This window comes from Felis catus, chromosome C2, assembly GCF_018350175.1.
Source record: "Felis catus isolate Fca126 chromosome C2, F.catus_Fca126_mat1.0, whole genome shotgun sequence".
Taxonomy (NCBI): domain Eukaryota; kingdom Metazoa; phylum Chordata; class Mammalia; order Carnivora; family Felidae; genus Felis; species Felis catus.
This window is the reverse complement of record NC_058376.1, coordinates 149,648,020-149,661,814: the sequence shown is the minus strand read 5'-3', so window position 1 is coordinate 149,661,814 and position 13,795 is coordinate 149,648,020. Positions and strand designations below refer to the sequence as shown.

Sequence of the window (13,795 nt, the reverse complement as noted above, 5' to 3'; positions counted from 1 at the left end):
ATTTCCTTCTCACTTTCATTATGTCTTCATGTATTAATTTTTAACAGTTTTATCAAGGTTTCACTGACGTGATAAAGGACACAAACATAAGTTATCCAATCTGCTAAATGGTACGTATGCATACAATTGTACACGTCCATGAAACCAACACTATAATCCAGATGGTGAACATATTCACCATCCCCAAAGTCTCCTGACACCTATTTGTAATCTCTCCCTTCTTCTCTCTGCTCCCACCTCCATTTCCAGGCAACCACTGATCTGCCTTCTGTCACTATTTTGTATTTCATAAAATTTTATGTGGGTGGAATCAGACAGCATATAGTCTCTGGCTAGCTACTTTCACTCAATACAATTATGTTGAGACTCATCCATGCTGTAGAATGTATCAAGAATTCATTCCTTTTTTTTTTTTTAATTTTTTTTCAACGTTTTTATTTATTTTTGGGACAGAGAGAGACAGAGCATGAACGGGGGAGGGGCAGAGAGAGAGGGAGACACAGAATCGGAAACAGGCTCCAGGCTCCGAGCCATCAGCCCAGAGCCTGACGCGGGGCTCGAACTCCGGGACCGCGAGATCGTGACCTGGCTGAAGTCGGACGCTTAACCGACTGCGCCACCCAGGCGCCCCAAGAATTTATTCCTTGTTATAGCTGAGTAGTACTCCATTGCACAGATGGACATACCAGTTTGTTAATCTGATCACTTACTGATTGGCATTTGGGCTGTCTCCAGCTTTGGGGTATTACAAATGGAACTATCATGAACTTTCATATGCTGCTGATGGGAATGTCATTACCACTTCTGATGACCTTCATTTCTTTGTGTTGATACAGCTTTCAATCTGGTGTCATCTTCCTTCCAACTGAAGGGCTTCTTGTAGTGTGGGTCTGCTGTTAATGAATTCTTTCCACTTCCACATATAAGAACATGTCTTTTTTTTTTTTTTTTTTTTTGTCTTCAGTTTTGAAAGATACTTTTGCTGGATATAGAATTTGAAGCTGACAATGTTTCCATTCACTACTTCAAAGGTGTCGTTTCACTGTCTCCTCCCTCGCATCCTTTCTAAAGAGAAATGGGCTGTCATCTTCATTTTTGTTCCTCCGTATGTAATGTTTCTTTTTCCCCTGGCTACCTGAGGACGTTTCTCTTTATCACTGGTTTTGAGCAATTTGACTGTAATGTGCCTTTTGTTTTCACACTTCTTGTGTTTGGGGTTCACGGAACATATTGGATCTGTGGGTTTATAACGTTCACCAAATTTAGAAAAATTCCAACTACTGTTTCTTCAAATATGTTTGCTGGCCTCCTCTTTTCCAGGATCTCTAATGACACATGTGTTAAGCTACTTGAAGGTATCCAAAAGTTCCTTGATGCTCTTTATCTTTTTATTATTCTGTGTCCCATTTTGGATAGTGCCCATAATTATGTATTCAAGCTTCGTTTTTCTTCTGCAAGGTCTGATCCACTGTAGATTTCTTTCCATGTGTATTTCATCTCTAAGAGCTCTATTTAGGTCTTCTTAAAAGATATATATTCATGTCTCTGCTAAAGGTTTTAAGTGTATGGAATATGGTTATAATAACTCTTAACATCCTTATCTGCTAATTCTAACATCTGTGTCAGTTCCGGATTTGTTTTGATGGATTGTGTTTTTCTGCTTCTTTGTATACCTTGTAATCTTTGATGCCAGACATTATGCAATTTGCCCTGATGCTTGATATTTTTGTATCCTCATAAATATTCTTGGTTTTTGTTTCGGGATGCAGTTGAATTACCGGAAACATTTGTATGATTTTGGGTCTTTCCTTTTTGATGTGTTAGGAGGGTCTGGAGCTAATTGGGGCTCAATTTGGGGCTAACTGTCCCCTGCTACCGAGGCAAGCAAGACCTTTCTGTGTATTCTACCCTATGCCTCGTGAATTATGAAATTTTCCAGTTAGGCTGGTGGGAACACTATTCCTGGCTCTTTATGAGCACCAGGCTCTGTTCCCTTTAATGCCTTTGGATGGATCTTTCCCTGGCCTCACAGGTATTGATCAGTACTCTGTGGAGTATTCAAGGGGAACCAGCTGTGGGTGTCTGAGGTTCCTCTGCATGCACACCTGACCTCTCCTCTCTGAGGCTGTGTCCTGAGAACTCCAGCTGCCTTGGTCTCTCTGGACTCAGCTCCATCTCAACTGGGGTGATCTTCTGGGCTCCACCTCACTGCCCCTTCCATAGGCCGCAGCCTGCAAACTCTCAAGCTGGGGCAACCACGAGATTCATCTCCCTGTGAACTATCTCTCAGGGACCGCTATTTTTCACTGCTTGATGGCCAGTGTCTTAAAAACCTTTGTTTTATAAGTAAAAAATATATATTTATAAAATTATTTTAAGATTTTCTTGTTTGGTTGTTATTTTTGTTTCAGGCTGGAGGGTAAATCTGTGCCCTCTTACTCCGTTTTGCCCTGAAGTGAAGTTCTCATGTATTAATTGTAATGCTTTCCTGTTCAAAGTTTATCCAACCTTTTCTCTATTCTTGGGTACCTGGGATGTTTCTAGCTTTTCCCTTTTTGTGCACACGCGTGAGTCTGCAGTATACTTTAAGATTGTACAGCCACACAGATAGCCAACAATACACTGATATTTAGTCACGGCGGTGGTATTTTTCCTTGGAAAGCAGAGATTAATTGTATTAAGAAGAATAAAAGGCCTAGGTACTGACTCATGGATTTAAAGATGGGTGGCAACCACAGAATCTCAAGTTCTTATTTGTAAGAATATCTGGGCACCGATATAGCCCAATTCGTTATAGGCCTTGGCAAAGAATACATACCTATAACTGTATTGAGCCAGAAGACAAATTCTGCCAGGCTTGATTCATGGCAGGTTCCTGAAACCTCAACAGGCAGGGCCATCCATTACGTCCTAAGGCGCTGCGCTCCAATCCGCTGGTGTTTCTCTGCATCGTGTATCTCACAGCCTCATGTGCCCAGGATTTCTATCTACGTGGTGGCAGGGAAGGCAAAGGGTGAGGGGAAACGATGCCGCCATCATAGCTACCCAACTCTGGCAGCCCGGATGCGGTGCCCGATGCAGTGATAGTTGTATGAGAACACCAGAGATGCCTGTGCCCTGTACCACCCACAGGCTAAGCGGTCCATAGTCCAACGGGGCCAAAGCAGAGTGAGCCGGGTTGTCCCACAGCCCTCGTGAAAAAGACACGGACAATCACCTATTGATGATCACCAATCAATCATCTATTACTTCCTATAAAGAATAGTAGGCCAGTGATGAGACACAGCAGGGCTACTGATACGTATTTGCTATTTGGGCTTTGAAGATCATGAGGCTGGTGATTCCCTGTCACAGAGGAGACCTGGGAAGTTCTCCTCTTCACTCCCTGCCCAGTTAGAATCAACATGCTGGTTGCAAAGGACAATTTAACAGCACTTTGTTAGGGGTTACAATAAAGCATCGGTATGGGTTTTGCTTTTGAAAGTATTTGTCTTATTTGACCTGATATTTAGGTGATTTTGAAGCAAACCATTAAGTGCACAGAAACAAAACATTAGATCAAAAGATCAAACTTAAAAAGAATGCCTTCAAGATCAAAGCCTCTTGTTCATCCCCTTGCTCCAGGAGTGTCTAGCAGAGGGAGAAAACATTTCTTTTGAGAAATATTCTTTTCAAAGAAAGATTAGAATCCAACTTCCAGAGAATGGCCAAAGGGTGGAGAGATGATAAAGGGTGGGGAAAAGTCAGTAACAGCATTCAGAGCAAACCTCTCAGCTACCAGTCCAGACAAGCTGGTGCATCCACGGGATGTCTGAATACTCATGAGGGAACAACCCAGCTGCTGGTGAACTTGCCCAGAACCTTTCCAACCATCCACAGGGGCCAGAGGCCAGGGGCTAGGGTGATGGCACGTATCCAGGAAATGAGGCTCTCTGGTCAAGACTGACCCAGCTGCTGCTGCCATCGGCCCCCCACGCAGAGCAGGTGGTCGTGAACTGTCCTCACCGCACATGGGTTTTGCCATAGTGTTTTACGGAGGGGACGTCAATGCAGAAGGGACTGAGAACCAGTTCCTTCCCCAGCCCAATTCTAGGATTCCACAATGACACAATATGTACCGGATGGGACTGCTGTTGATCCACAAGGGCCTGGCTTGTTGTCCTAGGGGAGAAAATGAGCTGGAGGAGGTGTGTCCATGAATGACAGACACCTGTCTAGTGGCTGACCTCAAAATGTGTGGGTTCAACTCATTGACTAGGTTAATTCTCTCATTTTCCTGTAGTTGCCAGGTGACAGGATGTGTAGAACAGGCTTGGCATCCTTAACCCAACTGCAACTTAACAGAAGACTCCTTTCCCAGAGCTCTGAGGATTCCTGTTCTGGTCACCCAGACCCTCCAGGCTGCTCTCCAGGGCAGGCCCTTCATTGGGGATCTAAGCTGTGTCCTTAATTTGCCCCAAGACTCAACGTTTTGGACTGTCCCTTGCTTCTTTGGACCACCCCAGTCAAAGCCCCAGCCCTTGGACCCTTGGCTGAGATAGGAGGTCAGAGGATAACAACAGGTGACAGAAAATGAATAAAGGCTCAAGACAGACTCACTGAGAGGCAGCCCTCGGAGCTGATCAGCCCTCCTGATCTTCATTCATTCTTTCCATGGTATATGACAGAAGTGTGACCGCAGAAAATCACAGTCTGCATGGAAACCAATTCAAGCGGAATCAAGAGGTAAACCATATGCTGGGAAAAGAGCTGTAACAAGGATCACAGAGGGCTCGCTTCCCTAGTAAGCGAGCTACAAACCAGTAAGTATAAGATCAACTGAACAGCAACAACAAAAAACCCTAAAGGGCAAAGCAGGAAAATCGAGCTCGCAAGAAAAGAAACTCACGTGGTTTGTGGCCAGGAAATTGCACTTAATCCCACTTACAGTAAGTAAAACGCGAATGACAGACACAGCAAAATATCATTTCCACCTCCTGATTGGCAAAGACGAAACCACCAAGGAGGAAGTGTGAAAGGTGCAGCCTGTAGTAGGGCGCCTGGGTGGCTCAGCGGGTTAAGCACCCGACTCTTCATTTCGGCTCAGGTCACAGTCCCATGGTTTGTGAGTTCAAGCCCCACCTCGGGGTCGGTACTGACAGTGCTGAGCCTGCTTGGGATTCTCCCTCTTTCTCTGCCCTTCCCCTGCTTGTGCTCTCCCTCTCTCAAAAGAAATAAAACAGGGAGGAAGGAAGGAAGGAAGGAAGGAAGGAAGGAAGGAAGGAAGGAAGGAAGGAAGGAAGGAAGGAAGGAAGCTGCCATTTGTGTAAAGGGGGAGGGGGAGGAGAGTGGCCGTCCAACCCTTTCTTGTATATGCACAAGGCACCCGTGGACGGATACACAGAAAATGACAGCGCTGGACACCTCCTGAGAAAAGAATCTGGTGGCTAGAGAAAGGGGTGGGGGAGAGCTTGTTCCCTCCATATTCCTTTATTGACTGAAACTTGAACCGGCCATTGCTTTAGAGCTGCACTCATTTTGTCAGTATCAAGGGAAAGAAGGTCCTTTCTGGAACCTCGTTCTGGTGCGTGTGCTGCTGTGGCATGCTGAACGAGAGGCTCCGTATCTTCAGAGATTGACAATATACTAATTTCCATTAAAAAGACAATAGATTGGGGGCGCCTGCGTGGCTCTGTCGGTTAAGTGTCCGACTTCGGCTCAGGTCATGATCTCACGTTTCTTGAGTTGGGGACCCGCATCGGGCTCTGTGCTGACAGCTCGGAGCCTGGAGTCTGCTTTGGTTTCTGTATCTCCCTTTCTCTCTGCCTCTCTCTCTCTCTCTCAAAAATGTATACACATTAAAAAAATTTTTTTAAAGACAATAGATTGGTGAATGATGGTCTGTGAAGGTCTTTCATATATTATGCTCTTGAATCCTTGTAATAAGCCTCTGAGATGGGCATTATTTTTATCTCTGTTTTTCCGGGGGTTGGTGGGGGGAGGGCGTGGGGAGTGAGACTCGGGCTCCTTTCTTGAGCCACAGAGTCAAGTTCCAGAGCCTGGATTTGGCACGTAGTTATTCTGGTGGTCACCCAAGGCTGCATTTTGGGATCTGCCCAGCCCAAAGCTCAGAGGCTATGAAGCTTCCAGAAGCCGTGTGGGAAGGCAGCTAAGGGAGTAAGGGCAGCTGGAAGGCTGAGGCTGTGACAAGTGGCAGAGGGTCCACCTGGGTGCAATCCCGAGGCCTGTCCAGACCTTCAGGAGGAGGAGGCAGGACACATGGTAGAGGGAAGGAGAGAATCTTCTCCAGGGCCCAGGCAGTACCTCAGGCTGTGGCCATAGCCCTGCCTAGGAGGGAAGGGAGCTAGGGCTGGGCAAAGAAAGACGATTCCACGTGTATGCTCAGGAGTGGCACAGGAGTACAGATTTGGGCCAGGCTTCCCGCCAAAACTGCAGAACGCCTCTTTTCTCTTCCATGCTCGGGCCTTCTCACACCCAGGGCCTTCTCTCTCTGCTCCATCCCTCCCTGCCTCTTGCCTTCAGTCTCTGTACAAAACCTTCCCCCTGGGAGTGACAGTTATCCCGGAGGCAGAGACCTCCTTGCTCCCCAGGGACACCCATCGTCTCCCCAGCTGGGCTTCTCCAGGGCCCCGAGGCCCAGTCTGTGTCTTTCTCCATGGTAGGACACTGCAGATCTGTCTTATAACTGCTCTTTGTGCAAACCATTCACCGAAGACTGGAGAGAGTCCATGTAGGAGGCATGAGAGCTCCCTGCTGGCGCTCCGGGCACATCAGAGGGCCTGGTGCAATTCTAAGCGCTCATGGCAGACCCGGTCAAAGTCTCCACGATCAATGGCAAGGTCAGGGTGGGGACTGAATCTTGGGGCCACGCAGAGGGTGCACAAGAGCCAAGGTGAGGAAGGCCACCGAGCAAGGGAGGCTGGAGGTCGAGGAAGGCTGAGCAAAGGGCCAGGGACGGATGTGTTTCTTCTAACAAGCAGGAGGAAAGAAAGTTGCTCCCGTTTAACTCAGTGGAAGGAAGGACAAGAGGACCGAGCAGGAGAGAGTGGGATACGGTTTCCTGCTGGCTCAAGAACTGAAACGATGTGAGGAGAAAAACAAGGCAGCTTCCTCTTTCTGCCCTTGGGATAGGCGTTTCGGCTGTGAGTGGAATAGGATGCTTATCTTTAGATTGATTTTTCTTGGTCCAAATTTCAAAAGCAAAGTCAGATCAAACGGGGGCCCTGTGGGGTGAAATCTGGTTGTGTAATTTCGCTCTGCAGAGGACAGGACACAGAGCTGGGACGGACGGAGGGCACATTTTAGCGTCTCCTTTCACCCGTGAGACACGGAAACTCTCCGGGGGTTTGAACACCCTTCAAATGCTGTCTAACTAGAGATTTGGGTCTGTGGAAGCATCACTCTTCTCTGAACAAAATTGAGGGAAGAGCCTCAAACCCGCCTAGGATGACAACATTCGCCAGAGTCCAAATACAGGAACTAGAGTCATTCTGGAAAGTACTGCACTGAGTCTGAAGTTACGTCTGTTCATAAGGTGTAGCCTGGTGAACCTTATTATTGGCCAGGGATGCACATTTGAAGACAGGGTCTACATGGCTGTTTTTCTTAAACCAGAGTTGAAACTTCTTTTGGAACTGATCCCACGAGCCTCTGTGTAAATACAAGGTGACTGGGTTAAATGTCTTCAGAGTTGCTTCTAGATCTCTTAAGTCTAAGGTGTGTGTGAGCAGACCCAAAGGGAAACAGTGATTTCTTTGATGAGGAGAATTATCCTAAAATTCAGTTTGCTTCTATTTATCCTTCGTATATAAGTTTTGTGGGAAAACCAAACTTCAATAATTTCACAAACAGAACGTGAAATCTCCATGGCCATAAACCTTCCATCTCCCACTTTTTGCTTTTTTTTTTTTTTCAACGTTTATTTATTTTTGGGACAGAGAGACACAGAGCATGAACGGGGGAGGGGCAGAGAGAGAGGGAGACACAGAATCGGAAACAGGCTCCAGGCTCCGAGCCATCAGCCCAGAGCCCGACGCGGGGCTCGAACTCACAGACCGCGAGGTCGGACGCTTAACCGACTGCGCCACCCAGGCGCCCCTCCCACTTTTTGCTTCTTAACTGAATCCCAGGTATGCACTTCTCCACATGGCTTTGCCTAGGGAAGCTGGGCCCACCCGAGCCCCAGAGGTTGTGTCCAACCAGCCTGAGCTCATCCCAGCCGAGGCACTGACCCTAAGCTGGTCAAGGAGACTTTAGAGAAAGTCCGTGGGGAGCTTCTTTGGAAGGTCCCTTCTCCAAGACCTCGGCAGAACCCAGAGAAGCTCTGGAGGGCCTGTCTTGGTGTGATTTCTGGAACTACCACCAGTGGCCTGCTACAGTCCAACCAAGCAGCTCATGTGACAAGGAGGGCAATTCGAGAGTGAGGGGCAGGGAGAGCCTTGGGCCCTCCTGTATCTCTGACTCCCTTCTAGAAGGTGCAACATGCTTACTCTCTGCTCAAACCAGTTGGACTCAGAGTTTTTGTGATTTACTGGTGACATAAGTGAGTAACTACTCCATGATCCTAACAATGCTTCAAGGGACCTTATTATGCCCCAAAGTATAACCAGCCAAAGAGCTGCCAAACCCACTCACGGACATGCCCGGTGGCTGTTTACTCAGACAAGAAACCCTCCTGGAAGTAACCTGAATGGCCAGTTTCCAGGCTAGTCTTGAAAGGTGAGGGTCAAAGATGGCGAACCTTCGGGTCCCTCCGGTTGGCATTCACAGCAAGGCAGGCACTCCCATCTGACCGTCAGGGTCCATAGCACCAAGCACATTGTGGGTCTGGAGGGGGCTCCGTGTCTGAGAGTGCTGCTGGGGGAACATCTGAAGCAGGTGGGCATCTCCTGAGGCTTTCTAGCTTTTTCTATTATAGCTGTATCTCCCCTACATTAATTTTTTTTTTTTTTTTTAGTTAACCTTCTTAAGTTGTCTTATTATTGCTGCTGTTGTGGCAATTATATACCACGGCCTTAAAATGTTTCTAATTCTGGAATATCGTGCCATCATCTGAGGGCAGCGACCATTTCAAAATCATGGCTGTTACTTACTGAGTTTATAGTTTCAGGTATTAGAGGGGAGAAGGCCCAGTGCGCGGAAATGACTGAAATAAATGATGAAATATCCCCAAGGGTGACTCTAGCCTCTGAATTTGTGATTCGATTTTACAGTCACCTGGCCCCCAACGCCCACTAAAAACAATCAGAAATACTCTCACAAAACTCCCTCAGAGATCCAGCGTTACTGAAAACACCCACAAAATACAAAGTGAGCTTAATATGATTTTGGTGCCTGAACCCACACATTTTATGTTGACAAAAGGCCGAGGCTGAGGGGAACTTTCACAGGACGAAATCGTGAGCGGTACCCTCTGACATCCCGCAGAACCTCAGGCTGATGAAGGCTGCGGAGTCCAAGGTCATCAGAGCAGGAGGAGTCCTGGGGCATATTCACCCCACCTCTCCTCGTTGTACGGAAGAAACAAGAGCGCAGGGCTAGAGAGAAGCCCCAGGAAGGGGAGAGTGAGTTTGGTCTAACCAGAGCTGCCCCTCATCATCTCCATTAGAGCAACCTTATTTTGGTCTAAGATCTGGTAAGGTCTCCGCCCTATGACATTACAGAGATAGTGATGATGATGACAGCTAAGTTCGCTGAAGATTTACTATGTGCCATCACTCTGCAGGGACTGGCTCATTTAATCCTACAATGACGGGACGAGGAAGGTGCTGTTACTACTTCCGTTTAACAGATGGGGACACTGAGACAGAGGTTAAGTGCCTTTCACCCAGCTGGAGAGCGGAAGAGCTAGGATCTAAACCCTCCCCGTCTGGCTTTGGAGGCTTTTCTCTTACTCTTACCGCTTCCCTTCCGGGCTTCTCTCATCTTCAGCGGGCTTCCACTCCTCAGTGAGCCCTTTCTGGCTCTGCGGTGGTATCAGTGATTAGCGGGCTTGCACTGGGAAGAGGTGGAGGGGGACCCAAGTAACTGGACTGAGTTTTATTCCTGAGGTGCCAGATCCCTGGGGGCAGCATGACAAAGCATATTCCAGGTGCTTCCCAGAATTATTCGCACTCTCCAGGCCATGAGTCCCCCACGGACAAGGTGGCACATGTATGCTGAATATCGTCTCTCGATACTAAGGACCACTGCTACCCTTCTAAGCTCCTGCCTGTAGGAAGGAACCCTGGAAACGACAATTCCCAGACTCCTTTGCCAGCGGGTGCCACCTGAGATTCTGCTGGTGAGATCAGTCACGTGAACTAGGGCAGGCAGGCAAAGAGAGGTCAATATTCACTGGAGGCCCTGAAGACAGCAGCCTGGGGATTTGCACACGGCAGGTGTGAGGTAGGCTTCTCGGTGGAGGTGATATTCCACCCGCACCTCGAAGGATTAGGTGCAGTTTACAAAGCGGACTGAAGGCAGAATGACTCCCTGTAGAGAGGGCTTGGTGGGAACCAAGGCATGAAGGTGTGAAGGACGCGGTGGGCCCAGGACCCAGGGACGGGAGTGGCGTCGGTGTCACTGGAGGGCGCGGAGATGCGGTGGGAGAGCGTATGGGGCCAGCTGTGATGGGCTTTGTGGGTCATGCTAAGGAGCTCGTACTTTATGCTGTCAGTAGAAAAAATCATGAGAGTTTTTATAGGAATGGAAGTGATCAGATTTGTTTTGTAATGATAATGGGACTTCAGGACAATATGAATAGTGACAGTGATGTGACAAGTCCCCCTCCCCCGCCCCTTCATCCAAACACATGGAAATGCTGGGCAGCACACAACCCAAATGACAAGGAAACACATAACTCAGTCTGAGAGAAAGGGAAGGGATCCCTAGAGAGCAGTGGGAAGAGGGGCAGGAAGGCAAAGCCTCTGGGGATCTTGACCAGGGTGGCCCTCAGGGGGACAGGCTGCGGCGCCAGCCCCGGTGCATGCTGGAGGCCACAGGCCCCACACTTGCCACACCAGAGCCGAGCTTCCCAGCTGAGGCCGGGGGTCAGGCAGGCCCGTCCTGTCTGTGGCGCAGGCCTGGGAAACTGTCCACCAGCTGGGGACCGTGCCGGGGAGGCCGCCATGTCTCAGAGCCGCTGGTGGAGGAAGAATTATCACTGAGACATCAGAGGTCTTTGGTGAGGGGCGACATTTGTGCTGAGGCCTAAACTAGAAAGAGGAGCCTGAGGAAGAGCAGAGGACGGTGAGCAGAGGGAACCCCAAGCCCGAGGACCACACACCAAGGGGCCTGAGTGAGGGGCTCCGTCTCTGTGGCGGGAAGTTGGTGGGGGGAGGAGGAGGGGCCGGGCCACCTAGGACATTTCAGACCTCTGCAAACAGAGCCCCAGGTGCTGTGATGGGCCACTCCTGGGCCAGGAATGTGCCCCGTCAGAGCCCATCCATCCTTTAAAAAAGTTTTTTACTGTTTGAGAGAGAGTGTGAGTGGGGGAGGGACAGAGAGAGAGGGCGTCACAGAACCCAAAGCAAGATCTGGGCCCTGAGCTGTCAGCACAGAGCCTGACATGGGACTCGAACCCATGAACTGGGAAATCATGACCTGAGCTGAAGTCGGACGCTTAACTGACTGAGCCACCCAGGCGTCCCCCCATCCATCCTTTAGGGACCAAAAGTCTCCTGAAATTTCTCTCCCTCCCATGGCCTCTATGAGTGCCTGCTGTGCTTATGGTGAGCACTTATTTGATGTTTAATTTTCCTGCATAGAAGCTCTGTGATCCTGAATTCCTTCTGGAACCCTAACTCCTGCCTCTCTTCAATCACCGATGCCTGGCATCTGCCTGGTGTGAGGGGCGGGGGATGGGGGAGAGGGGGAGCCTTCCTGCTACAAACACTGAAAATAGAATAGAAGGAGTGCCTCAGCCTTTTGATTCTGCGACCACACCGTACGAAGGGCCACAGGAAGGTTTTCAGCATACTGCAGTGGTGAGTAGGAGCCACACGGATGCGGACATTGAACGCCGTTTAAAGGACTGGCAGACCGTTCTTCTTCGGAACACAGACCCAATCCGAGGGGTCTCAGCCCCAGAGCTTTGGAACACAGAGATTTCCAGGCCCCTCTAGACCCAGTAAGTCAGAATCCCCGGGGGCGAGGGGTGAGCACTCTTCAAGTTCCATAGGCGAAGAGCCACTGAAATCGACTGAAGCCAAAGAAAAATTCACACTATTAACAGATTTGATTTCTGTTCTTTCCAATGGGCCACAGTGACGCTTGCCAAAGCAAACCGCCTTGCTTAACCCAGCCTCTCTCGCCGGAAGAGGCTAAGGATGATGAGATCGTCAAGAGTCCTTGGATGGGCTAGTACAATATCGCACTGCAGAAGCGCGTACCCGTCAGCTCAGTATCCCAGGTGACAGAGGAAATGAATGATGTCCTCCTGCCTGGCGACGTTACACCCACACTTTTCGCCCCTATAGGTCACAGGCCTAACACAAATCAACACGTTCACAGTCGACAACTGACTAGGCAGCACTTGGCCTTATGAGTTTACAGTAGATGAAAAATTGTGTACCTCCTGGCGATGCTGCATCTATCATTTGATTCTGCTAATGAATGGGAGACTCGGGCACCCAAATGATACCATATACCACGTTTAGCAACTGACATTCAGTTTCAGATGCAAGGGAGGGAAAATAATATTTGGCTTACAAGGCTAATGCATCAACTCAAGCCAGAAAGCTACCGGAAAACTTTGAAAAATTGGCTTTTGGGGTTCCTGATGGATACATTATTGCAGGTTTTCTGTCTGTAAGGAGAGATAATATTGAGATTCTATGGACGAAAGTATTGGCCTTTTCTAAGAGTTTATGGCTCACTATTCAATCCCACATTGGCCAGTCCCCAAAGTGAGTTGTAATTTCCACACTATGCTATTAAACATCCCTGTGCACTCATGTTTTTTCTGTTTTTAAAATAAACAAATTAACCAGAATTGGTACTGTTTAAAGATATTTAGATCTTCCTGTTCTCAGGTTTTTTCCTTTAAATCCAAAAACAAGATTTTGATCTAAAAATAAGTAAGGGTCCCAACTACCATAATTACATCTTCTGTTTTTGAAGATTAAATCCTTTAAGAGTTAAGTTCACCTCCTCTAAACTGTGTTCAGAAGGGTGATAACCCTGAAAAGGTGGTAAACATTTGTGCCTGTTGGGGGGCCTCCAATCAGGGAAGGTCAAACAGAAGAGACAGTCAAAATACTTAAGAATCGGCATGGTGTGGGACCGAGTAGCCAGAATGGGCACCCGACCAACCCCAGGTGGTACCCACCGGGGCATTCGAGATGGATCTCAGCCTGGGGTAAAATAGCATGTCTAGGTACTCAGGAATACCTGAACTCTTTAGAACATCACTAAGGAACCTCAACAATTCGGTGAGAACAATTCAGTGAGTTGGGAGGGTCGAACGTTTGCAAAAATGGCCGCAGTTATTCTCCGCTTAGTAGCCGCACCTTTGACCACGTGACCTTGCAGCTCCTCCTATCAGGAAGTGGACTCTCGTCCCACTTTTAAATCTGGGCTGGTCTTGGGACTTGGGGTGGCCGACAGGATGTGATGGAAGTGATGTACCAGTTCCAAGCCTAGGATTCACGGGGCTCTGCACACTTCCGTTCTCCCTCTTGGACCCAGCCTGGGCGAGCTGGGCTCTCCCTTGAGAACCAGCCTGGGCTAGCCTGCTGGAGAACGAGAGGCCACATGGGGCAGAAATGGCCCAGCCACGATCCCAGGCACGGGAGACAGCCCAGCAGGCTTGCAC

At 48.6% G+C, this 13,795-nt stretch overlaps 1 protein-coding gene across 11 annotated transcripts in view; it reads right to left on the bottom strand.

The window, feature by feature from the left end:
* ULK4 (unc-51 like kinase 4) overlaps nucleotides 1-13,795 on the bottom strand; it is a 577,159-nt gene that overhangs the window by 22,311 nt on the left and 541,053 nt on the right. Inside the window, exon 36 of one of the 11 annotated variants that reach the window (XM_045037799.1) lies at nucleotides 9,961-9,996. The exons of the other annotated variants lie outside the window; for them this stretch is intronic. Coding sequence (XP_044893734.1) covers nucleotides 9,976-9,996 — 21 coding nt within the window. The 3' untranslated portion in view covers nucleotides 9,961-9,975. Of the gene's footprint in view, nucleotides 1-9,960; nucleotides 9,997-13,795 lie in introns of those variants that run through there. 11 annotated transcript variants of the gene reach the window in all.